Consider the following 24,050-nt stretch of genomic DNA (forward strand, 5'->3'; position numbering starts at 1 on the left):
AACTAATGAGCACTGAGGCTTCCAATACACCAGTTACACCACAGAGATCAAGAATAATCATAGAGAAATATATTCTCACTCACTAAATACATTTTAGGGCACATTTATTTTGATGAGCAAGGACACAATGTGATAATCTTTTAACAGGCCTAATGAGTGCAAATAGAATCACAATGCAGAATGCTGGCAAGTTACACAATCACAAGATGTCATCAAACAACCAATCAGCTTTCAGTCACTCAGTGAAGGTTTTCTCTGTGTGAAGACAGTTTGTTTTTCAACAGATAACAGAATCTTATTGTCTGTTAAACAGATGCCAAACAAAAACTAACCAGCTGATTGGCTAAATCAAAGCATTCTCAACCAATCAGAACAAACTGCACTGGCTTTGCCTGCCCTGTCTGAATAAACGTGTCACAATAACTCAAAATGACACACGTAAACGCTGCTCTGAGGAATATTTTGATGTGCTAGATGCAAAACCTCTTTGACCGTTAATGTATCGAGGAAAGTATTAAAATTGGTCAGATCATGAAAATGTACAAAAAAGTGTTCATATTCACACAGTTTTTTAAAAAAAAAAAATTATTAGTCATAGTTGTAAACTTTTAACAAAAATGTCCTTTAAATTAAGTCAATATTTCATCAGTTTTACGCTAACTAAAATGGCACATAATTTTAGTCAATGAAAATAACAATTTACTTTAAAATAATGTGCAAAATGACAAAACCACTTGGATTTTTTTGCAGTGAATTTCTTTACTAATTTAAACTTAATAAAAAGCATTTTTTCCATTTAATTCAGAGAATGTTATTTAGAGGTATTTTTAAAAGATGATTTTCTTTATTGTTATTAAGCATGTTTAATACAACCTTTTAAGTCGGGGCACAAGCTGAATAATCAGTTAAGAGCTAATGATTAATCATTGCAATAATTGCTGAATAGTCGTTAGATTAATCGATTATCAAAATAATCATTAGTTGCAGCCCTACATGACCGTAGTTGAATTGAAAGAGAAAACTCACCGTAAAGTTGACACTTTACACTAATGGCGCTATCGCGCTCTTTGCGGCAACGCTGAGAATACAACGCATACTTGTGTTGAGTTATGAATTTCGCTCTGACACATTTCAGAATGTAACAACGCATGAAATCAAATTTACTTAGCAAGATGCATCTGTGTTCACGTATAAAAAGACTGCTCAGAAAGAAAAAAACACTCCAGTCCAATATAATAATAACAGCATCTTATGTAAGTGTTCATGAAACACACTCTTAATGTCCCAAAGCAACTCAACATCACTGGCTCTCTCTTTACTGCTGTAGCTGGCCATGAGAAACTAGGCCATGTTATACAACTCTCACTGTTACAAATATCAGCTGATCTGGAAATGCTTTCATACACAAGTTTCAACTTGTGATGATGTTATGAAACACAAGTTTTCAAAGATCGATACAGATGAACTGAGCTGAGGTTTATACTTCAGACTGAAAATTAGGGCTACCAACAGGGCTGAGAAACTAAAAAGTATTGACACATCAGAGGACTGATTTTAGAGGTCAATGGTCAAAAGCCAGCACTGGACACTATTTGTTTCCAATCTCTGTGCTCATATTACAGAGGACAGCATGTTGCCGATGTGCTGTTGACCTGGCCTGAGAATTACCGTATATCACTGTAATGAACAGATTACCAATATTAGCTGAAGAAGCAGACTTTTCTCTGGTTTATGTTTAAGTGTGCACTGCACTTAAGCAAATAAATGTATGAACAAACAGTTGGGCCATTGTAACGTTGCACATTAGCGCTTAAATCTGTTTGCTGCATTTGTGAGTGTGACAGAAAGCACAAACATAAAGTTAGTCTATATACCTCATTACAAATCAATGTAAAAATATATTGTATCTGGTGTTTTTATAAAAGGTGATCTATAATTTATTATCCTATATGCTGTATTTTCACTTAACAGTCTTTTCGAATACTTGATTCTGATTGGCTGGAATATCACAGAGTATATCACAATATGGATTGGCTGATATTCTGAATTTTTACACTATCGCTATCGGCTGATACATTTTTGCATTTGTCCAATTAGTTTCTTAAGCTGTGAGGGTGCCAAAAATCACCTGCTTGTATGTGAAGGCGCTGTAACTGGTCGATCCTCCTTTGGCAGCAATAACCTCAACCAAGCGTTTCAGTTCAGAAGGAATTTTGGACCATTCTTCCTTACAGAACTGCTTCAGTTCAGCCATATTCTGAGGATGACTGGTGTGAACGGCTCTCTTGAGGTCATTCCACAGCATCTCTATTGGGTTAAGCTCAGGGCTCTGACTGGGACACTCCAAAAGGTGGATTTTCCCATTTTGAAGCCATTCTGTAGTGGATTTACTTCGATGTTTGGGGTCATTGTCCTGCTGCATCACCCAACTTCTACTGAGCTTCAGCTGGCACACAGCCATCTTGACATTATCTTGTATATCTTGATAAACTTGGGAGTTAATTTTTACCCTTGATGATGGCAAGTGGTCCAGGCCCTGAAGCAGCAAAGCAGCCTAAAATCATGATGCTCCCTCCACCATACTTCACCGTTGGGATGATGTTTTCATGATGGTATGCGGTGCCCTTTTTACGCCATACGTAGCGCTGCGTGTTCTTCCTAAACAGTTCAACCTTAGTTTCATCAGTCCACAAAACATTTTCCCAGTAGTGTTGTTGAGTGTCACGGTGGTCTTTGGGAAACTTCAGGCATGCAGCAATATTTTTGTTGGAAAGCAGCACCTTCCTTTGTGGTGTCCTGCCATGGACACCATGTCTGTTTAATGTTTTCCATATAGTAGACTCATAAACAGAGATGTTAACATGTTTCAATGATTCCTTCAAGTCTTTAGCTGCCACTCACTTTTTTTTTTTTTTTACCTCACTGAGCATTCTGTATTGAGTCCTTTGAGTCACCTTGGTTGGACGGCCACTTCTCGGGAGAGCAGCCACAGTACTAAGTCACAGTACTAAAGAATATCTAAGCTCTTAGAGATAACTTTTTAACCCTTTTCAGCTTTATGCAAAGGAACAATTCTTGATCGCAGGTCTTCTGAGATTCCTTTTTTGCGAGGCATGGTCCACGTCAGCAGATGCTTCTTGTGAATAGCAAACTTAAAATGTTTGAGTGCTTTTTATAAGTCAAAGTTGCTATAACCCACACCTCCAATCTTGTTTCATTAATTGGATGCCAGGTTTGCCAACTCCTGACTCAAATTAGCTTTTGTTGATGTCATTTGCCTAGGGGTTCACATACTTTTTTCAACCTACACTGTGAGTGTTTGAATGATGTATTCAATATGTACAAGAACAATACAATAATTTGTGTGTTATTAGTTAAAACAGATTGAGTTTGTTCACTATTGTTACTTAGATGAAGATCAAACCAGATTTTAAGACAAATTTATACATAAATGCAGGTAAATCCAAAGGGTTCACATACATTTTCTTGTCACTGTATATGTTTTTAACTATATTAAATTAAGATTTGTTTATGCAATAGAAGGTTTGGTGCTTGCTGTGTGAATATCAATTTCATCTGAATGATGAAACGAGGCAAATATGTCCAACGCATAACTGACAATATCACATATCAGATTAATATACAAACACATTCATCATGTATGACCTTGAAATGCCATTTCCCACCACTGTTTAAGTACATATTCAGACATAATTAGTGCACATTTAAATGATTGCTGATTGTCTAATTACTTGCATGAACTGAGATAAATTTACTCTGTGCTTCTGTCAGCTGTTGTCCATTAACTCAGCACCAATCACAGCTGGATCACACACACACCTGCGTAAAGCTGCAGAGTTGAAGTTAGACAGTGTGTAAAAAAAGACTACTTTCAAACAGGTTTCCTGTCACCACCAAGTCACGGCTCTGACAAAAGTCTAAGTTTATTGGAGTGTATGTTTCAACCTATCATGGTCGATCAGGCCACCATGAACACACATGCCACTGACCAGCTTGATGAGTGTCTACTGCCTCCTTTATAAACCTGTCCATGACATCTGTCACAGTAAGAAATTTGAAATCTTTCAGAGGGTGTAGAGTGCCCTGGTGAGAAAAAGACTGAACTGTTCCTTCATCTTGAGGTTCACTGCACAGTGAATTGTTTTGTTGCTGTGACAGCAGCTCTTCCATCACACATGTCTAAGTGAACAGATGTTTTCTGCTCTTGTAAATCAAGATGCTGCCCATGTTAACAGCAATCCAAAGTAAATCTGTCTTCTACATATGAGTTCACCGTAAAAAGTACATATATTCTCTTGTTAATTAAACAGTAAAAATATACTTTTTCATCTAAAAAAACAGACAACAGACAGTCTGTGCAGATGTAAATTGTTATATTACATTTTTGTTGTGGATATAGCTGATTAAAGTAAAAACACCAAAGTAAAAAAAAACATTAATTGGTTAACGGGTAGTTGCCTTAACATTTACGGTAAAAAATTATAATATATTTAACAAGACAATACAAGTAATTTAATGGTAAAATATTGTAAAAATATATATATTTTTATATGTAAAAGGTATATTTCTACCATATAATTACCAGTAAATATGTATATTATGTTTCACAAGAGAATACGTGTACTTTTTACGGTAAACTATTGTTAAAATTACAGTGAAAACATTAATTGGGCATTCCCAGAAGTCTCTGCGTGACCCATTACATTTCATTATATTTTATGGGAATAGTTATGTTCCTTCTTATTTTTAATATCAGTTATGTACATTGGGGTGTTCTGTGTTTTATTTTATGTAGTTTAGTTCATGTTTATTGCAGTATTGTAGTGTCACATGTGTTACCCTGATAAGCAAATAAACAGGTGAACTTGAACTAAGTTAAGCAATAGTCAAAATGTGCAACTTGTGTTGTGAATATGCCATTTCCCTAAAAACACTACACGTAACACAATATCCTAAACTGTCTAAATGTGAGGAATTCAGAGCAACTCTTAAAAATTATTCAGTATATTCATTATATGCTATTATTTCAGGAGCTCAGGTTTCTCGTGTTGTTTAATCTTACATATCAAACATATTAATCTTTAATATCTTTGATACATGTTTAATAATTTTAAGTACTGGTAGTTTATACATTTTTCATAATATTTAAATATTTGATTCAAGTTTAATGTGTCATAGTTTGATACATGTTTTTGTCATTTTGCACATTTTTGTCAACTAAAATGTTACTTTTCGTCAACTAAAATGATATGCCATTTTAGCCAAAGTAAAATGTACTCAAATTAATGAAAATAACATGATGAAATATTGACTTAATTTAAAGGGGTCATGAAATGGAGAATCAAATTTAGTCATATAAGAGGTAACTGTACTATAAAAAAAACATAATGTAAATTTCAGTACTCAAAACTTCCTCCCCAGTCTAAAAAGAGCCTTTATAGTTACCACCATGCTGAAATATCTTGTTTTAAAATCTGTGTGTTCGTGACGTCACAAGACATTGCTCATTTACATTTACACGGCCCACAACATGCATCATCCCATCCTTGGCCCCGCCCACTGGCGCTTAGTTTGAGATACAGAGAGCGAGCAGGACAGACAGGCCTAGTGTGCCCAACTATTCCTGAACACCAAAGGGGGCCCATCAGGACTATTTTGAATTATTTTTGTAAATATAAACATGCACTAGACAGACATCTTTGACTGTAGTCATGTATTTTGCGCCACCTTTAAAAGACGTGGTGTCAAGTTACAACTCAGGACAGGAGATGCCATTCTCTTTCATTCAGCTGCTGTGATTTGCTGTTTTGAGCACAAATTCATCCTGGACACATTCTTTCAAACGTCTACGCTATTTTTAACTGTTGGTGTAAGTATGCACTAGATTGACATCTTTGACCATTTTGATGTGTTTCTGGCTCAGTGTACCTATGTGTGTACGTCATTTTACCGTGTATTGGACTATGTATGTGCATTTGTTTTCACTCATATCAGCGTGGATTGCTTGTGAACCGTCACAATACGCTTTAAGCTTTGCAAAGGAACTGTTATTGAAGGACGGAGAAGTTAAAAACACTATTGGACCTGACGGCAAAACCATAAGTAAACAGTTTCATTCGTGAATATTTCAAATGTCATGACTGTTTGATAGTTTATGGTGCTGAGTGTTAACAGTTGTGCTTGAGATTAACAGTTTAAAATATTCAGATGCAATGTGTTGGATATGTGTTATATGTAAACCCTGAAATTTTGTTTTATAATGTTGTGGAGCTTGTTCACTCTCTTCTGATTCAGTTTCAAATATGGTTGTATTTGAGGGGTTGCACGCTGTTAGCCAATCATAACAGTGGGTGATTACGTTGAAGTTTAAAGGAGATGTTTAGGCCAAAACTGAGCCTTTCAGTCAGAGACCCAGAGACAGGGTGGAAAATTATCTCATATTATTAAATTAAGACTGTTTCGTGGAAAAAAACTTTACTAACATTATCAGTGGACCCTAGGAAAGATATTATTTAAACACAAATTTTTATTTCATGACCCCTTTAATGGACATTTTCACACACACACAGACACACTTAAAGCTGTCTGTGTGTTAAATACTTTCTTCTGTCCCAGCTTAACATGCATAAGTAAGCCATTGAGGTTAATTTTCTTGAAAACTGTACACACTGTGTCTCTGTGGCGCAGTGAAAGTTCCTCTGTTTGTTTTGAGCGACCCGTTTAGACCCTTCCCAACAACATTATTCAACCAATAGCGTGAGTTGGGGGCGGGACTATCTCTTTGAATGACCAATGGCAGGCAGAGTGCGTATTTAGAAAGCCGTTTTGAAAACAATGTTTATTTTTGCAATTCCATTCAGTGTCACTAGTGTCGCACAAATTACAAACTTCAGCTTTAAAGATGGTTGTATTGAAGCAGATGGAGGGTGATGGGCCCCCCTGGCCTGAGCGTTTCGCAGGAACAGGACATTGTACTGGCACTTATATGAACATACATTTGTGCTCAAAAGTTTGCATACCCTTGGAGAATTGGTAATATATGTATACATGAGTGAGCAGGCAAAACACATTTCTTTTATTTCTTATGGGATTCATATTCAACTGTAGGTTATAACAGAATGGCACAATCATAAAACAAAACATGGCAACAGAGAAAAAAATGAAATGACCCCTGATCAAAAGTCTGCATACCCTTAGTTCTTAATACTGTGTATTGCCCCCTTTAGCATCAATGACAGCGTGCAGTCTTTTGTAATAGTTGTATATGAGGCCCCAAATTCTTGCAGGTGGTATAGCTGCCTATTCGTCTTGGCAAAATGCCTCCGGGTCATGCAAAGTCTTTGGTCGTCTTGCATGAACCACACGTTTGAGATCTCCCCAGAGTGGCTCGATGATATTAAGGTCAGGAGACTGTGATGGCCACTCCAGAACCTTCACCTTTTTCTGCTGTAACCACTGGAGGGTCAACTTGGCCTTGTGCTTAGGGTCATTGTCGTGCTGGAAAGTCCAAGAGCGTCCCATGCGCAGCTTTCGTGCAGAAGAATGCAAATTGTCAGTATTTTCTGATAACATGCTGCATTCATCTTGCCATCAATTTTCAAAAGATTCCCCGTGCCTTTATAGCTCACACACCCCCAAAACATCAGTGAGCCACCACCATGCTTCACAGTGGGGATGGTATTCTTTTTACTATAGGCCTTGTTGACCCCTCTCCAAACATAGCACTTATGGTTGTGACCATAAAGCTCTATTTTGGTCTCGTCACTCCAAATTACAGTTTGCCAGAAGCTGTGAGGTGTGTCAAGGTGTTGTCAGGCATTTTGTAACCGGCTTTTTTGTGGCACTGGTGCAGTAAAGGCTTCTTTCTGGCAACTCGACCATGCAGCTCATTTTTGTTCAAGTATCGTCGTATTGTGCTCCTTGAAACAACCACACCGTCTTTTTCCAGAGCAGCTGTATTTATCCCGAGGTTACCTGTAGGTTTTTCTTTGTATCCTGAACAATTCTTCTGGCAATTGTGGCTGAAATCTTTCTTGGTCTACCTGACCTTGGCTTGGTATCAAGAGATCCCCGAATTTTCCACTTCTTAATAAGTGACTGAACAGTACTGACTGGCATTTTCAAGGCTTTGGATATCTTTTTATATCCTTTTCCATCTTTATAAAGTTCCATTACCTTGTTACGCAGGTCTTTTGACAGTTCCTTTCTGCTCCCCATGGCTCAGTATCTAGCCTGCTCAGTGCATCCACGTGAGAGCTAACAAACTCATTGACTATTTATACACAGACACTAATTGCAATTTAAAAAGCCACAGGTGTGGGAAATTAACCTTTGATTGCCTTTTAAACGTGTGTGTCACATTGTGTGTCTGTAACAAGGCCAAACATTCAAGGGTATGTAAACTTTTGATCAGGGCCATTTGGGTGATTTCTGTTATCATTATGATTTAAAAAGGAGCCAAACAACTATGTGATAATAAATGGCTTCATATGATCACTATCCTTAAATAAAAGACAGTTTTTTTGCAAGATCAGTCATATTTTCAAAATCAATGCCAAAATTTCACAATTTCTGCCACGGTATGCAAACTTTTAAGCACAACTGTATATCTGTATATCAGAACATATATTGACAAAGACAAAAAAAGGCCCAAGGAGCAAAGCACAACCAGAAACCACAACAAAACAGACCAAGAAACAGGCCCACATCTGAATAAATCAAATGATTTCAAAAACACCTGGTTTACCCTGGTTTTCAGGCTCACATCCTGCCTACACACTGACAACAACACATATATTGAGAATTTAATAAGAAGGAAGTGTGGTGCACAAGACCATGATGCCGATCATATTTCAAAGCCGACATCATATTCATAAATGCCGTAACCGCACTTTCCATCACAGCTGCACATATGGATGAGGTTATCTGAGGGCAAAACTCATTAAATCTCATCACAGTTGACTCTCATTGCAGGCTGCAGGCTGATCAAGAGCTAGGTAATGTGTAGTGATAGACCGATATATCAGCCAGGCCGATATTTGGGCTTTGGACGATAATTGTGCCAACTTGGCCAATTAATGCAGACTTTAACGAATTAAAGTAAATAGGGTGTAAAAAACTTTAAATCTTCTTTTCTATCATTAAATATCAGCATTATAATGACCATATGCTACCCTGCTGTCTAGTTAAAACCCATATCGTTCGATCACTAGTAATGTGCCTCCAGTATCTCACCCTCTCCTCCAGGCCCGTCTCTTCTCCGGGTGGGTCCTTGCTGTCGAGTGTGTCTCTGCAGACGGGTGGGGCTTTCTTCAGTGCTGGCTCTCGGTTCAGGGTGGTGTAGCCCACGTGCTCGTAGATGGGGTTGATGGTCATCTTAGATATGTATTCAGCTGCTTTGGTCTCGATGTACAAGGTGATGAGACCGTCCGTCACCAGGTCATGGATCGACTCGAAACGCTTCTCCCCCACAAAGTGCTTTCCATCGTAAAAGAGACGGAAGTTTCGGGTTTGATTCCCAAAGCTGAGAGAGAGAGAGAGAGAGAGAGAGAGAGAGAGAGAGAGAGAGAAAATGAGTGTCTGATGGATCCGAGAGTTGTAACACACAGCTGTGAAGAGATCCGGTGAGAAAATGAGAACATGGACACACAAACACACACTTGAACATCTCTGGTTGTAGGCCTATCATCTTGCTTTACTTGGCTTTTAGTAGTTGTGCAAATGGAGGGTGAGGAGCTCATATACTGATCAATATGAGGACCGGATACTCTTCCTCTAACACACACAAACACACACACATAAACTCACAACCTGGTTTACTCTACACCACAACACAGATTTATATATACAAATATATACACTGCACTGTGCAAAAGTTTTAGGCACTTGTAAAAAATGTAGCATAGTTAGGATGTCTTCAAAAATAATGCCAGAAATAGTTTTCATTTATCAACGTCATACAAAGTCCAGTAAACATAAAAAAAGCTAAATCAATATTTGGTGTGACCAACTTTGCCTTCAAATCATCACCAATTCTCCTAGGTTCTCCACAGTTTTTCTTGGTTGTTGGCAGATAGGATGTTCCAAGCTTCTTGGAGAATTCACCACAGCTCTTCTATCTGTTTAGGCTGTCTCAATTACTTCTGTCTCTTTATGTAATCTCAGACTGACACGATGTTCAGTAGGCGCTCTGTGGGGGCCGTGGCATCTGTTGCAGGGCTCCCTGTTCTTCTATTCTATTCTATTTGCAAAAGTAATATTTGGGAGTCTAAAATGTATATTTCCTATTTACACACTAACACTGAAGATTTAAATAACCATCTTAAGACAAATATTTGTGTGAAACATCTCATATGCCTAAAACACAGTACTGTATATATACTGTATATGATCTATGTTATGATTGGCTAAGCTAAATGAATAGGCGTAGGTCTCATTGTTCATCATGGTGAATACTGATTAGGTATTGAATGCAACAGTCTGGTTCCAGAAGTAAAAATCCCAATAATTTTTTTTTCCATAGGGGAACTGATTATTAACGATAACTTATAAATAGTGCTGTCAGTCGCTAAAATCTGTTAACTGCGATTCATCACGTAATTTTTTTGTAGTTAATCGTGATTAATAGCAGATTTCGAAAATGTGCTGAAATTTTACACTATACACTGATCAGCCATTAAAACCACCTGCCTAATATTGTGTAGGTCCCCCTCTTGCCACCAAAACAGTGCCAACTCGAATCTTAGAATAGCATTCTGAGATGTTATTCTTCTCACCATAGTTGTACAGAGTGGTTATCTGAGTTACCGTAGACTTTGTCAGTTCTAACCAGTCTGGCCATTCTCTGTTGGCCTCTCTCATCAACAAGACGTTTCCATCCACAGAACTGCTGCTAACTTGATGTTTTTTGTTTTTGGTACCATTCTTTATAAACTCTAGAGACTGTTGTGTGTGAAAATCCCAGGAGATCAGCAGTTACAGAAATACTCAAACCAGCCCATCTGGCACCAACAATCATCCATGAGATTATCTAATCAGCCAATCGTGTGGCAGCAGTGCAGTGCATAAAATCATGCAGATATGTGTCAGGAGCTTCAGTTAATGTTCACATCAACCATCAGAATGGGGAAAAATGTGATCTCAGTGATTTGGACCGTGGCATGATTGTTTGTGCCGGATGGGCTGGTTTGAGTATATTTGTATATATCTAAATATTTTGCAATATACTTCAAGTATATTGTTTCTATACTTCTAATCAACTGAAAAAATGCGCAAGCACTGTTGGGCAGCCACATGTTAATTATCTCATGCCTGTGACATCATAACCACAAAGATTTCTTCAGGAAATGTTTTACAGATTAGTTTAACAAATGGATTTAAGTGGATTGGAGAGGTAGCATTAGTATATCACAGTACATCCAAATAAAAAAAAATAAAATTAAAATAAAACTTTCCATGTTATACTCACATTAAAGTTCTACAGTAAATAAAATGTTTTGTCTACATGATTGGAAAGAAAAAGAATGATCTTAATGAATCTGAAAATATTTAACATTTGTATCATTTGTGGTCTTTCCTTGCATCAACAGATCGTTTATCTGTTGTATCATGAGCAGCTATGGAAACGTAATGAGCCACAGGAAATTATAGGTGAACTGAGCTGCTGATGTTTTATAATGCCAGTGTTTCCTGTTCAAGTCTGGATACAATCCCAGAGAGACAAACACACACAATAAAAGATGAACACATATACACACCCAAAATCAGATGCTTACACCAAATATTTAAGATTGAGGGGACAAAATGTAGAAGTTTAAGAATCAGTCACTGAAAAACCTGCATTGATCTGTGTCCCCCTTAATGTTTATGGTGATCATGGCACTGCCTTAGAAATCACAAAACATCACAAAACACTGACACACACACACACACACACACACACACACACACACAGATATGCACAACAGGGATGTCATTTCAAACAAACCACTCACACACACAGTTTGTGAGACTTCTTGCTTCCCACATGGAAACAGACACCACACACACATACAAAAGCATTTCAAACAGATACACACATACAAACACACATGCACAAAGGCTAATTTCATTAAAGTCTGATGGCAAAAGAGCTCTTTGATGTTAAAGCTTTTGGGTACAGGACAAAACAGATGCTTTCTCTGTGGAATCACATGCCTGAGGAACAGAGAGAGAGAGAGAGAGAGAGAGAGAGAGAGAGAGAGAGAGAGAGAGAGAGAGACCCAGAGAGAGAATTGGACTATACAGCCACCACGTGCAGTGTGCAGCAGTGTTTGGCTGTCTGCTCAAGTGAGCAGATTAAAGGGATTATATGTAGACTTTTGTGTCTCATGCGACACAAACACACACAACCTAACCTGATTATGTTTTTCAGCATCTTTAAATGCAGTGTCTAGTTAAAAAGAACGTCAACTGTAAAAAATGTGACTTGAGACACCTGCGTTCAGCTCTACTCGTGACGTTTTTTGTTTTTTTTTTGCGCAAGGATACATGCGGTAAAAATGGCCCCTAACTATTGGTAAACTGATATATATTGCCGAGGCCGATTAATCGGCCGATATTTGCAGGGTTCTTACACATTTTGTCTAGTAAATTTCCATGACTTTTCCATGACTTTTTCATGAATTTCCAAACTCTTTTGCAGTGTTTTCAAATGTTTCTACTAGGGCTGTCAATTTTACATGTTAATTCTCTGCAATTCATTAGATTTAAAAATAACGCATTAAACAAATTAACACAATTCATCATGTCCCCAGACCAATATAAGGAAAAATGTTCCACCTATTTTCAGCAGGGGGCAGTAAGCGAAACTCAAGTTGTATGGGCAAAGCGCAACTGTAGAACAAACCACAGGCTTGCTTTACACTTGCGCCATCACAAAATGAGGATGCGTTCTTGCGTTCAAACATAGTTGGACGGAGCGCAATTCCGAATGCACGATCTCGAGACATGGTTTTCTAACTTTCAACCATGTTTATCTTGACACAGCGACCTAAAAAGTCTTTTTATGGCGAGACACAACCAAAGCGCTCTAAAAGCATTCGTCTGACGAAAAGCCCCTATAATAAATCTATCTCTGACAGATTGACTGATTCGATTGCAAAATGGATTGCTGCGAACTATAGGCCAATGATAGGATTATGTTCAATAACATGGAAATAAATATATTGCCTTCTTTTTGTCTTCTCAATGCTTTACTCGTCTGCCATAATAATGTAATGTATTTTAATTATCTGAATTATTAATTGTTATAATATATATTATGTAATTATAAATATAACCATCTATAGTAATTTGATCATTATATTTTATTATATAATTATTTATTTGAGGGGCTTTCTCAGCAAATATTTATATATGCGATCAATTGCGGTTAATTCGTTTAATTACGGATTAGAATGTGAAACAAATTGCGAGAAATAGACCTGAAACACACATCTTTCGCAGGGGGGCCCTTACATCAGCTGTTGCTCAAGTACACAAACGCGACCCTTGACAGAAGCGGCTGGGGTAAAGATCAAGGGACATCAATGACAATCAGCGCACGTCGTCTTTCATTTCCATGTTTTTTTTTTTTTTTAATGATTGCTCATCAAGTGGACAATTAACACTGCTCAGACTCACAAGCAAACATCACCATAAGCTGAATTAACATGGTGAGTTATTACATGCAAACATTCAACGCCTTAATATATTCAAACATTAATGTACATATGAAATACATTAATTCCTTTACTTATACACTATCCAAATGAACATGAGCTATCATGAGCAAACTTCTCAAACGTTAATGAAGTGCAAAATGTGCCATTGCATGGTGCCACGGCTATTCACAAACTACTCCGTTAACGCAGCAACGGGCTCTGAGTTGCGCTTATTCGCTTTGCTCTGTGATCGCGCAAAAATTAAAGAATTCCGAACTGGGCCGTGTTAACTGGAAGCGGTCAGTAGATTGCTGCTCTCGCTGGATCCACGCTAGCAAGTGAGAGCAACTTCACAGTAAAATTGCTTCATGTGCGCTACAAGTAAATGTCTTATTCACTGTGCACTGTATGTGCTCTTTGTACAATTAGTTTGATTCTGTCTTTTGTGAGAAAATGCAATGCAATTGCTGATGCACACATGCCATCAGTGGTTGCTGGACTACTGCACTGTAGTTATTTCCTTCTTACAAATATATTAACTATTTCTTTATGTGCAAAAAATTACTTAAACGGGAAGACTAAACAGAAACCAGAAGAAACTGCTATCTACCATTTAACAGTCTTGTTTTTTTAAAGATTTGTTTCTTATTATTTTTTTACTAAGTTAAAGTTTTGTGTGAAAGTTTGAGTAAATAAAAAGCTAAATAAAAGTTAATTCATTTTTTAGACAATCTATGTATATATTTAATTTACTATTATATCAAATTGTGTGATATATCAGTATTATATAGGCCTATCGGCCACTCTGCTCTCTGGATATCAGCATCAGCCATTAAAAACCCATATTGGTTGACCTCTCCCCCAAACACATTAATCTAAGACTGGTGAGCATATTTTTCATTAAAGCACATTCATTTTAACAGTCCTCAGCTCAGAAGAGTTCAAATGTACTACGGTTTGTAGACATACTTCATCCATCACAATTCAAAAACTCCCCAAAACATTTATTGAAACTAAGCTATCAATTCTATTCGGATCTCGATTCAATATAGATTTATATGGGCACATTTCTGTTACAATGTCTATTTTGCTTACATATAAAATAAATCATCTCTCAGCTAATGCTCTTAATTATAAAAGGAACCTTCTAAGCAACCCTTCTAGGTACAATTCACAAATATTAATTTTACAAATGATATATTATCATTAGTTTTTCATCAAATCGGTCACATTTTAACTTTTGAAAAATGATCCAGTTCAGTCTATTCCATCAATTAATGTCTTGAAATTGCATATATTACGTTGCATATATATATTTTTGTTATAATTTTATTGTTTACTTGCATAATATGTACTTTTTAAAAGTATGTACATTGAGATGTACAACACATGCTTAATCGGTACTGTCTAAGACCATCAGCCATTAAGCATGTGTAACGAGAGAAGACGTGTGTAATTTCCAAAGCGCATACATGTATGATTAGAATTAAATGTTTCTTTTTTTCTTTTTTTTAATCAACAACTGATTGTAAAAAACAGAAAGGGTATTAAAAGAGACATTATTCAATGACATATGGATCTGTGATCTCATCTTTGGACACACAGAACGAGTTAAATCAAACTTTTACTCTCAACACACAGTGAAAGGAACTCTGTGCTAATAACTGATTCTCCATTATACTACTCAATCACTGGTGAGTGAAATCTGAACATTTACTAGCCAGTGGCAAATCATAGACATTTTTAGTTGCATAGTGTGAGATTTGGCTGCACAAGCGAGTGATTTACTTACATTATAGAGGATTGCCACTCAGAGAAAAAGATCGATTTTGGGATTTAAGAATCAATATCATTCGAAGATCGCGATGCATCTGAAAATCTATATTTTTACCCAGCCCTACTCACCTCAGAAATAGTTTTACATTTGTCAGAAATAGTAATTTACATACACTGGCAGTCAAAAGTTTGGAATAATGTACAGAGAGGAATTGGTACTTTTATTCACCAAAGTGGTATTCAACTGATCACAATGTATAGTCAGGTCATTAATAACATGAAAAATTACAATTACAATTTGAAAAAAAAAAAAAACTACTTAAAAACTACTTAAACTACTTCAAAGAGTTTTCATCAAAAAATCCTCAATATGCAGCAATGACAGCTTTGCAGATCCTTGGCATTCTAGCTGTCAGTTTGTCCAGATACTCAGGTGACACTTCACCCCACACTTCCTGTAGCACTTGACATAGATGTGGCTGTCTTGTCGGGCACTTCTCACGCACCTTACAGTCTAGCTGATCCCACAAAAGCTCAATGGGGTTAAGATCCATAACACTCTTTTCCAATTATCTGTTGTCCAATGTCTGTGTTTCTTTGCCCACTCTAACCTTTTCTTTTTGTTTTTCTGTTTCAAAAGTGGCTTTTTCTTTGCAATTCTTCCCATAAGGCCTGCACCCCTGAGTCTTCTCTTTACTGTTGTACATGAAACTGGTGTTGAGTGGGTAGAATTCAATGAAGCTGTCAGCTGAGGACATGTGAGGCATCTGTTTCTCAAACTAGAGACTCTGATGTACTTATCCTCTTGTTTAGTTGTACATCTGGCCTTCCACATCTCTTTCTGTCCTTGTTAGAGCCAGTTGTCCTTTGTCTTTGAAGACTGTAGTGTACACCTTTGTATGAAATCTTCAGTTTTTTGGCAGTTTCAAGCATTGTATAGCCTTCATTCCTCAAAACAATGATTGACTGATGGGTTTCTAGAGAAAGCTGTTTCTTTTTTGCCATTTTTGACCTAATATTGACCTTAAGACATGCCAGTCTATTGCATACTGTGGCAACTCAAAAACAAACACAAAGACAATGTTAAGCTTCATTTAATGAACCAAATAGCTTTCAACTGTGTTTGATATAATGGCAAGTGATTTTCTAGAACCAAATGATCAATTTAGCATGATTACTCAAGGATAAGGTGTTGGAGTGATGGCTGCTGGAAATGGGGCCTGTCTAGATTTGATCAAAAATGACTTTTTTCAAATAGTGATGGTGCTGTTTTTTACATCAGTAATGTCCTGACTATACTTTGTGATCAGTTGAGTGCCACTTTGGTGAATTAAAGTACTAATTTCCTTCCGAAACAGCAAAATATGTACATTATTCCAAACTTTTGGCTGCCAGTGTATAGAAGTCTTAAAGGTATAGTAGAAAAAATAGCCTGTTCAGTTGAATGGTCAGAGAGAGGGTGAAAAATGTCCATGAAAAACTAAATTACTACTTTTTTGGTAAAAAAACTAAAAAACAGCCAAAAACACCAGCCAAAATAAAACTCACATTATGCTAATCTGATTAGGATATATGAGTTCCTTCAAGGACAGAGTTCCTTGTGTACACAAAATAATCCAGAACAGATTTGAGAAAACAGACAGCACAATTTTGGCTGAAAAGAACAAATTAAGAAATCAACAGAATTACATTTCTCAAAACCAATTTCCCTTCAAAAAAGTGTACCCAATGACCCAAACAAATCTGAATAAAGCATAACCTTAAGATCAGCCTAAATAAGATTTGAACAACAGAACATAAAATGTGCATGTACATAAATGTGAAATGAGTATGAAAACTGTCTGTGGTACTGATGGTAATGCCTGTAAATCGGTTCTGTAGAGTTATGTCTTGTGAGTAAATATCAGCACATGTGAATCGTCCTATATTTGATAGGTATAAATAAAAAAATTAATGTGTGTGTGGGACCAAAACCAGGTTTAAACTCAGGAAACAGACTGGAGAAAGTGTGAAGATCTACATCAGAGAGACAGGGGTCAGAGTTTAAATTAGCATAAGGCTTAGGTCATGAAATATTAAAGGACAAAGGTTACAAACAGCCATGCTAAGGCACAGAGAGAGAAAGCTCTGTATCTGGCTGCAAATGGAGAGTATAGTTAAATTATAAAAGGTCAAAGGTGAGTGTTTGTATACCGTAAAGCTAAGGTGTATGTGCCCGGTTGTCTCTGGCTCTCTCTGATGAGATAACTCCCCTCAGCAACACTGAGCAGCTGATCTGCTTCCTCTCTGGAGATCATCCCGTGATACCTTTACAGGAAACCAGAAAAATACAGCATTTGAAATAGTATTAACAGCACAACTGGGCTGAATCCCAATTTGCATACTTCTAGTATGAAAAGTATGTCCTGCCAAACCAATCACTTTGCATAGCACCAGTGGCTGTGGGCAATATTAGCACAAAAAGCATAAATCCACTGAAAATAGTCCAATGACTATTGAATTGTACACAAACTGGGATTCAGTGTATGTTTTGCCCACAGAATCAGCACTGGTTGGTAAAGCTTGTGATGAACTCACTCTCGTCCATAGTATTTGGGTCGATTCTCCACCTGCAGAGACAAGAGAAATACATTTATTTTCATTCACGAACTATCCTTATTTATAACACACATACATTGAGAACATCAGCATATAAATGTGAAGTTATTTTAGGTTCAAAGGGGGTTCTATAGGCCCACTGCTCCTAAAACATTTCCCAAAGCTTGTGGTCATGAAATTGTTGCGGAACTTACAGTGTGCTGATTGAAAAACAGAATGACTAATTTTAACAAAACAGATTCTTGCAAAAGGTGTTTACACAGACATTTTCATTCAGATATTCTACTCACAAATAGGCAATAATTCAATCAAAACTTATAATGTGCATATTTAACTACAGAACCATACCACCAACCATCCAGTTATGACAAACAAGCCTTAACTACAAATAACAGACCTGACTCATTTCGAGCCGGAAATTACATAATGAATTAATTTGGGTGCAATAAGTTTTTCATCCACTAAAAAGAATTTGTTGCTGCTGATTTAAAAAAAAAAAAAAAAAAAAAAAACAGTTCATGAGAGTCATTTGATTGGGAATCGGGTTATACTGGTTTCACGCTGTAGATTCAAAGAACCGACTCGTAAGAGTCATTAGTTTGGGATTCAGACTACACTGGTCATGCTTTATGTTTTGTGATGCAGATTGAAAAGAACCAGTTCATAAGAGTCATTTGTTCAGGAATCGGACTACACTGGTCATACTGTAGATTCAAAAGAACCAGCTCATACTGAAAGAGTAACTTATTCAGGATTCAGACTACACTGGTCATGCTGTATGTTTTGCGCCATAGATTAAAATGAACCGGCTCATAAGAGTCATTCGTTCAAGGTTCAGACTACACTGGTCATGCTATATGTTTTGTGTAGTAGATTCAAAAGAACCAGCTCATAAGAGTCATTTGTTTGGGCATCGGACTACACTGCTCGTGCAGTATGTTTTGCGGCGTAGATTCAAAAGACCCAGCGCATTTTAGTATGATGTTCTGTCTGCATGGGCAGAAGAATGGATGTTTGAGAACCGTTAATGGCACACAAAGTCATGGACATTATTAGGTTCCGGTGCGGAAGGGATTGTCCTTTTTATTTTTAAATGGCCATTAGCTTTTAGCCATGAACTATGATTTTCTACTTGCTATTGCTAGTAGGGGTGTAACAATCCATCGATCTGGATCGATGTATTGATCAAATCACCAACGATACGATGCCACTTTGTTTTTAAGATGCACCTTTATTTTGAAATTCTCTTGCCAGCCACGTCCATATGCATTTCTGTCAGGAGATGCAGCAACTTTATGATATTCATGCTTCTTATGTGGCCAAACGGATGTGCACGGAGTGATTAAACCTGAAGTTGCACTCTGCTCTATCCGTACTCGCTCGTCAACATGTCTGCGAGCTCCGGTGACAGGATAACACCGAGCTGATTAAATCGGGCTTCCATCGATATCATGGCGCATACAACACATCTGAATTCTACATGAGAATTTTCTATTTTAAAGCACTATGGAGCAATTCAACCATGTCAAATGGCTAAACAACCGCTATACTCTGAACAGCACTGACTAGGGAAAAAGAAAACACCTGCCCTGCACCAGCATCAGTTACAAGACTTTTCACATCTACACATAAACACTCTTACTAACATTTATCACAGTAAACTGTTACAGAATTTCACAACATTTGGTTTGTTTTTGGCCTTTCATCAATATATTTGTTATTTTTAAACACTTTTTTTGTTCATTCCTGTGAAATAAGTCAGAATACGCTGCTTTATAAGGACAAGTAGCAACAAAAGCTTACAATGTTTTCAGTGGAGGAGATTAAATACATGCAGCATAAATCTCAGCGCTACACCACCAAATGACTCCATAATACAACATTGATATTTAACAGTCTGCAAAGACCTTCAAACAAGATAATTGAAAAAACACAAGCACATCTTTTCCGCAAACGTTCGTTGGTGACATTTAACCCGTGTTCCAACAATAGAAGCAAAAAAACCAGCAGAGTGGTACAATCTAATACATTAACATAACAAACCCCACAACAACACCTCCCTTCTGATTAACCTTGAGCGTACAGAGAGAGAGAGAGCGATCGAAAGAGAGAGAGATGAACAGAGAATTGATGCAGATTAAAAATGCATTCACTCATTTATGGAGCATCTAGCAGCTATGTGTTCACAATACATCCTCCCTTCCCCCATCTCTCTCTCTCTCTCTCTCTCTCTCCCACAGTAATCTATTACAGGAAACACAAATGCAGGGCAGAAGGACAGTGGTGTGTGTTTGTGCACAATGGGGGATTCTAGGTAAAGTGTAATTCAACAACGACATATGAGACGAACAAAAGGTTGCACAAAAAAGGAAAGTCTGATTATTATTTAAGGAATATGTTTCGGGTTCAACACAGGTTAAACTCAATCAACAGCAGTTGTGGCATAATGTTGATTTCTACAAGAAAATAATTACGACTCGTCCCTCTCCCTAAAAATAAATAAATAAAAAGCAAAAATTTAGGTTACAGTGAGGCACTTACAATGGAAGTGAATGGAGGCAATTTTTGGAGGGTTTATGCAGGTCCAAAGGGGGGCCGCTATACTGCGAAAAAAGTTTACGCTTAAAACGTTAAAGTCTCCGTATACATAAGTCAGGCGTACGAGTTATCAATTGAAAGCTTAGAATCTGAAGTTTTCAGATATAACCATCACCATCACATTTATGTTACTTAAAATAACAAAATAAGGCCTCAAAATATTTGCGGTAAATAGTACCCCCTAGAGGTAATGGGTAAAACTATTTTTATGAAAGTAAAAGTCCTTCACATAGCACCTAAACAGACAAGTCATGTATCAAATGAAAGCTCTCTCTCTCAAGAATCTGGCTGTACTGTTAGTTTAATTGCTTTAATACCACAGTTCGAAAGATTTTCAAAAGAATCATAAAGTGAAATGTGATTTCTTTAAGTCATCAAATGCAAACACCTCTTTTATGCTTCAATAACTGACAAATAAATTGAGCTTCTAGTCCACTCAGAGGCCAAGATATTCAATGAAACAACGAGGGTGGGTTATTTGGGGGGTTCTCTGCAAAATGAGACCAATTATTTGTAATTAGTCCACAGTATGTGTGAATAGTGAGCATTTCAATTTGAATGTAAAAAATTGTGGGTGGCAGCCCAAAAATGCACCAGAGTTTAAGGGGTTAAAGGCAGAATTGTGAAGCTTAAAATTTTATAAAAGCACTTGAATTAATTCTTCTGTTGAAACGTGTGTTATTAGTTTGTATCGTTTTAGTTTGAGCATTACGTTGTCATCACAACAGAGTTATACAGTTGGCTATAACTTTATACAGACACGGTTGTCACAAAATTTATTTTATCACACTAAAATCATGTTAACACACATATTGTTTATGTCTTGTGGCTATACTTTTGAAACAGTGAGTATTTTAATGTTTACAGATTGGCACCATTCACCTCCATTGTAAGTGCCCAGATTTTTGCTCTTTTTTTAAAAAAAAAAAAAAAAGAGGGATGAGTTGAAATTAGTTTTTGTGGAAACCAATCTTACACCACAAATGCTGTTGATTTAGCTCAACTTGTATTGAACCCAGAATATTCCTTTAAAGTATATGTATGGTATCAAGGAGGAATAAAGCAGCCAATTCGAAACAACAAAATGAAACACAAAATCCAGACAATGAGAAGTGTCACTCAGTGAATGACAGAGTGTTTCTGGTTAAATGGGATGTGGGATTGAATAGCATCTCGTTTCCTGATGAGAATCAAAGCAGCAATGCGTTTCTTAAAGCGAGGCTCTATGTGTGTGTGTGTGTGTTTTGGAGGTGAAATTCCCAACAAGGTAATAAAACCAGCTAATGAGGGGACTCAGAAACACTATAGAGACAATCAATCACTAAAAGCCAGAGTTGTACAATCACAGGCTGTGTGTGTTTGTGTCTATATGTGTGTGCGCAGAGTGTGTACTATTTCCCTTATGAAGGATGACAGCATCTGATTTCTGTCTGGGTTTCTTTATCAGACGTCCTGAAATGCTAATGTCCCAGTCACAATGGAGAAATGAGACAATTGTTTTGCACGTTTCCCACAAATATACCTTGTTTCACCCCATTTTATCCAATGTTAATTTCAAAACCTTTTTTTCTTTTTAAAGGCAACATAATACCTCAATTTAAACCTATTTAATGTATTAATAAACCTCTTTGGTCTTATTGTGCACGTTATTCTATGTTTGTTTTTAATCTTTCATCAAAATGCCTTTGAAAAACACCAAAACAACTTATCTTCATTGCTGATGTAACCAAGGCCATGTGGGTGGGGAAAAATAATATTATCCAATAAAATCATAGTCTACAAAAATCTTGTTTACAGTGAGACATTTACAATTGAAGTGAATGGGGCAAATTTGTAAACGTTAAAATACTCAGTTTCAACAGTATAGCAACCAGATGTAATCAATACGTGTTTTAACATGATTTTAGTGTGATAAAATTGCTAACCTTTTTTGTGTAAAGTTCTACTTTGTTGCCATAATGACACAATGGCGGAAACATTAAAACCCTAAAGCAACCATAAAAAAAGCTATTTAAACAAATTTACAGCTCATTTAATATAACAGTTTTAACAGAAGAATTAATGCACGTGCTTTTATAAAATTATAAGCTTCACATTTCTGCCTTTAAAAACTTGTCCACAATCACTTCCATTTTAAATGCCTCACTGTAACCTTGAATTTTGCATTCATTTAAACAGCTACAACACACTTGCATACAACTAATGCCATCCACACACACTTAACCTTTCTGACTCTCTCTACATCACTGCTACAACACATCTGACTCACAAAGCTTAAAAAAAAAGGGGGGGGGGGTGTGAACTGAGAGTGGAAGAACTGACTCAGTGCAGCTTTAAGGAAGTGCAGCACTACAATACAGTCATATATGACTTTAAATAGCAATACAGTCTTGAGTTTACTGGAGTTTGATGAAAGCACATTGTAGAACCTCTGTCAATCCATACACACAAATGTCTGATCCATCTATGAATAAGGACACACCGATATAAACAATTGGCAGATTAACAATAGAAGGTAAGTATTCTTGTGTCTACATACATTTTGGTATTATGGTATTACAAATCTATACTATTTAGTCTAGTAAAACACACACACACACACAAAAACATTCCAAACCCTTGCAAAAAAAAAGTACTTGTATCAGATGGTAATATCATGCTACCTTGATATTTAACATGGTACTGAATCATTATAATATTCATGTAACTTGACACTTTTTTGATAATGAAACAAAAGTAAAAGGCCGTTTCTTAGGCTTCGGGCACTTTCATGTCCAAGGGGTTGATTTGTATTCAAACGAACAGATTTAAACTTTTTTCTTTTTATTATATGAAGATCACAATAAAACTGTCTTGGAAACGTTTTTACCAGACCTTCATCATTTATTTTTTGTACTTTTTTTAAAATGTCTTTTATTTACAGATTTTACTGTTTTAATCTTGTCCCAGACCAGACATTCACTATTAAACTATGAAAATGTATTATAAAAATACAAATGATTACATTTAAAACTACAATAATTTATACAAAGAGTGAAATAACCTAAACATAAAAATCATTTTCACACAATAAATATTGAAATGGTTGTAAATTTGTAAAAAAATTAGGACTGTCCCACAGTTTTTGTGTCAATTCCACCACACCAATCAATTTTACCCCTTATAAAGTTTTTTCAAAGTTAGTGTACTTGTTAACCAAGTTTAAAAAAAGTGTCTGTGAAGAGCATGCTTGAGTTGAAATATGAGATGTGTGTGAAGAAAACAAAGAAAAATCAATGTAAATATCACTTGTGAGCATAATATTTTTATTAGGCGTCATTTCCAAGCTGTAATTTTGCCAAATTACATATAAAGTCTGACATTTTCATTTAATTG

At 36.6% G+C, this 24,050-nt stretch overlaps 1 protein-coding gene across 1 annotated transcript in view; it reads right to left on the minus strand.

Moving 5' to 3' along the window:
* The window catches only part of LOC127447421 (N-chimaerin-like), a 94,902-nt gene that overhangs the window by 52,770 nt on the left and 18,082 nt on the right, over positions 1 to 24,050 (minus strand). The window contains exons 4-6 of the mRNA XM_051709302.1: positions 18,057 to 18,088; positions 17,673 to 17,786; positions 9,256 to 9,544 (exon numbers count right to left, since the gene is read on the minus strand). Of these exons, the coding sequence (XP_051565262.1) occupies positions 9,256 to 9,544; positions 17,673 to 17,786; positions 18,057 to 18,088 (435 nt within the window). The remainder of the gene's footprint in view (positions 1 to 9,255; positions 9,545 to 17,672; positions 17,787 to 18,056; positions 18,089 to 24,050) is intronic.

This window comes from Myxocyprinus asiaticus, chromosome 10 (assembly GCF_019703515.2).
Source record: "Myxocyprinus asiaticus isolate MX2 ecotype Aquarium Trade chromosome 10, UBuf_Myxa_2, whole genome shotgun sequence".
Taxonomy (NCBI): domain Eukaryota; kingdom Metazoa; phylum Chordata; class Actinopteri; order Cypriniformes; family Catostomidae; genus Myxocyprinus; species Myxocyprinus asiaticus.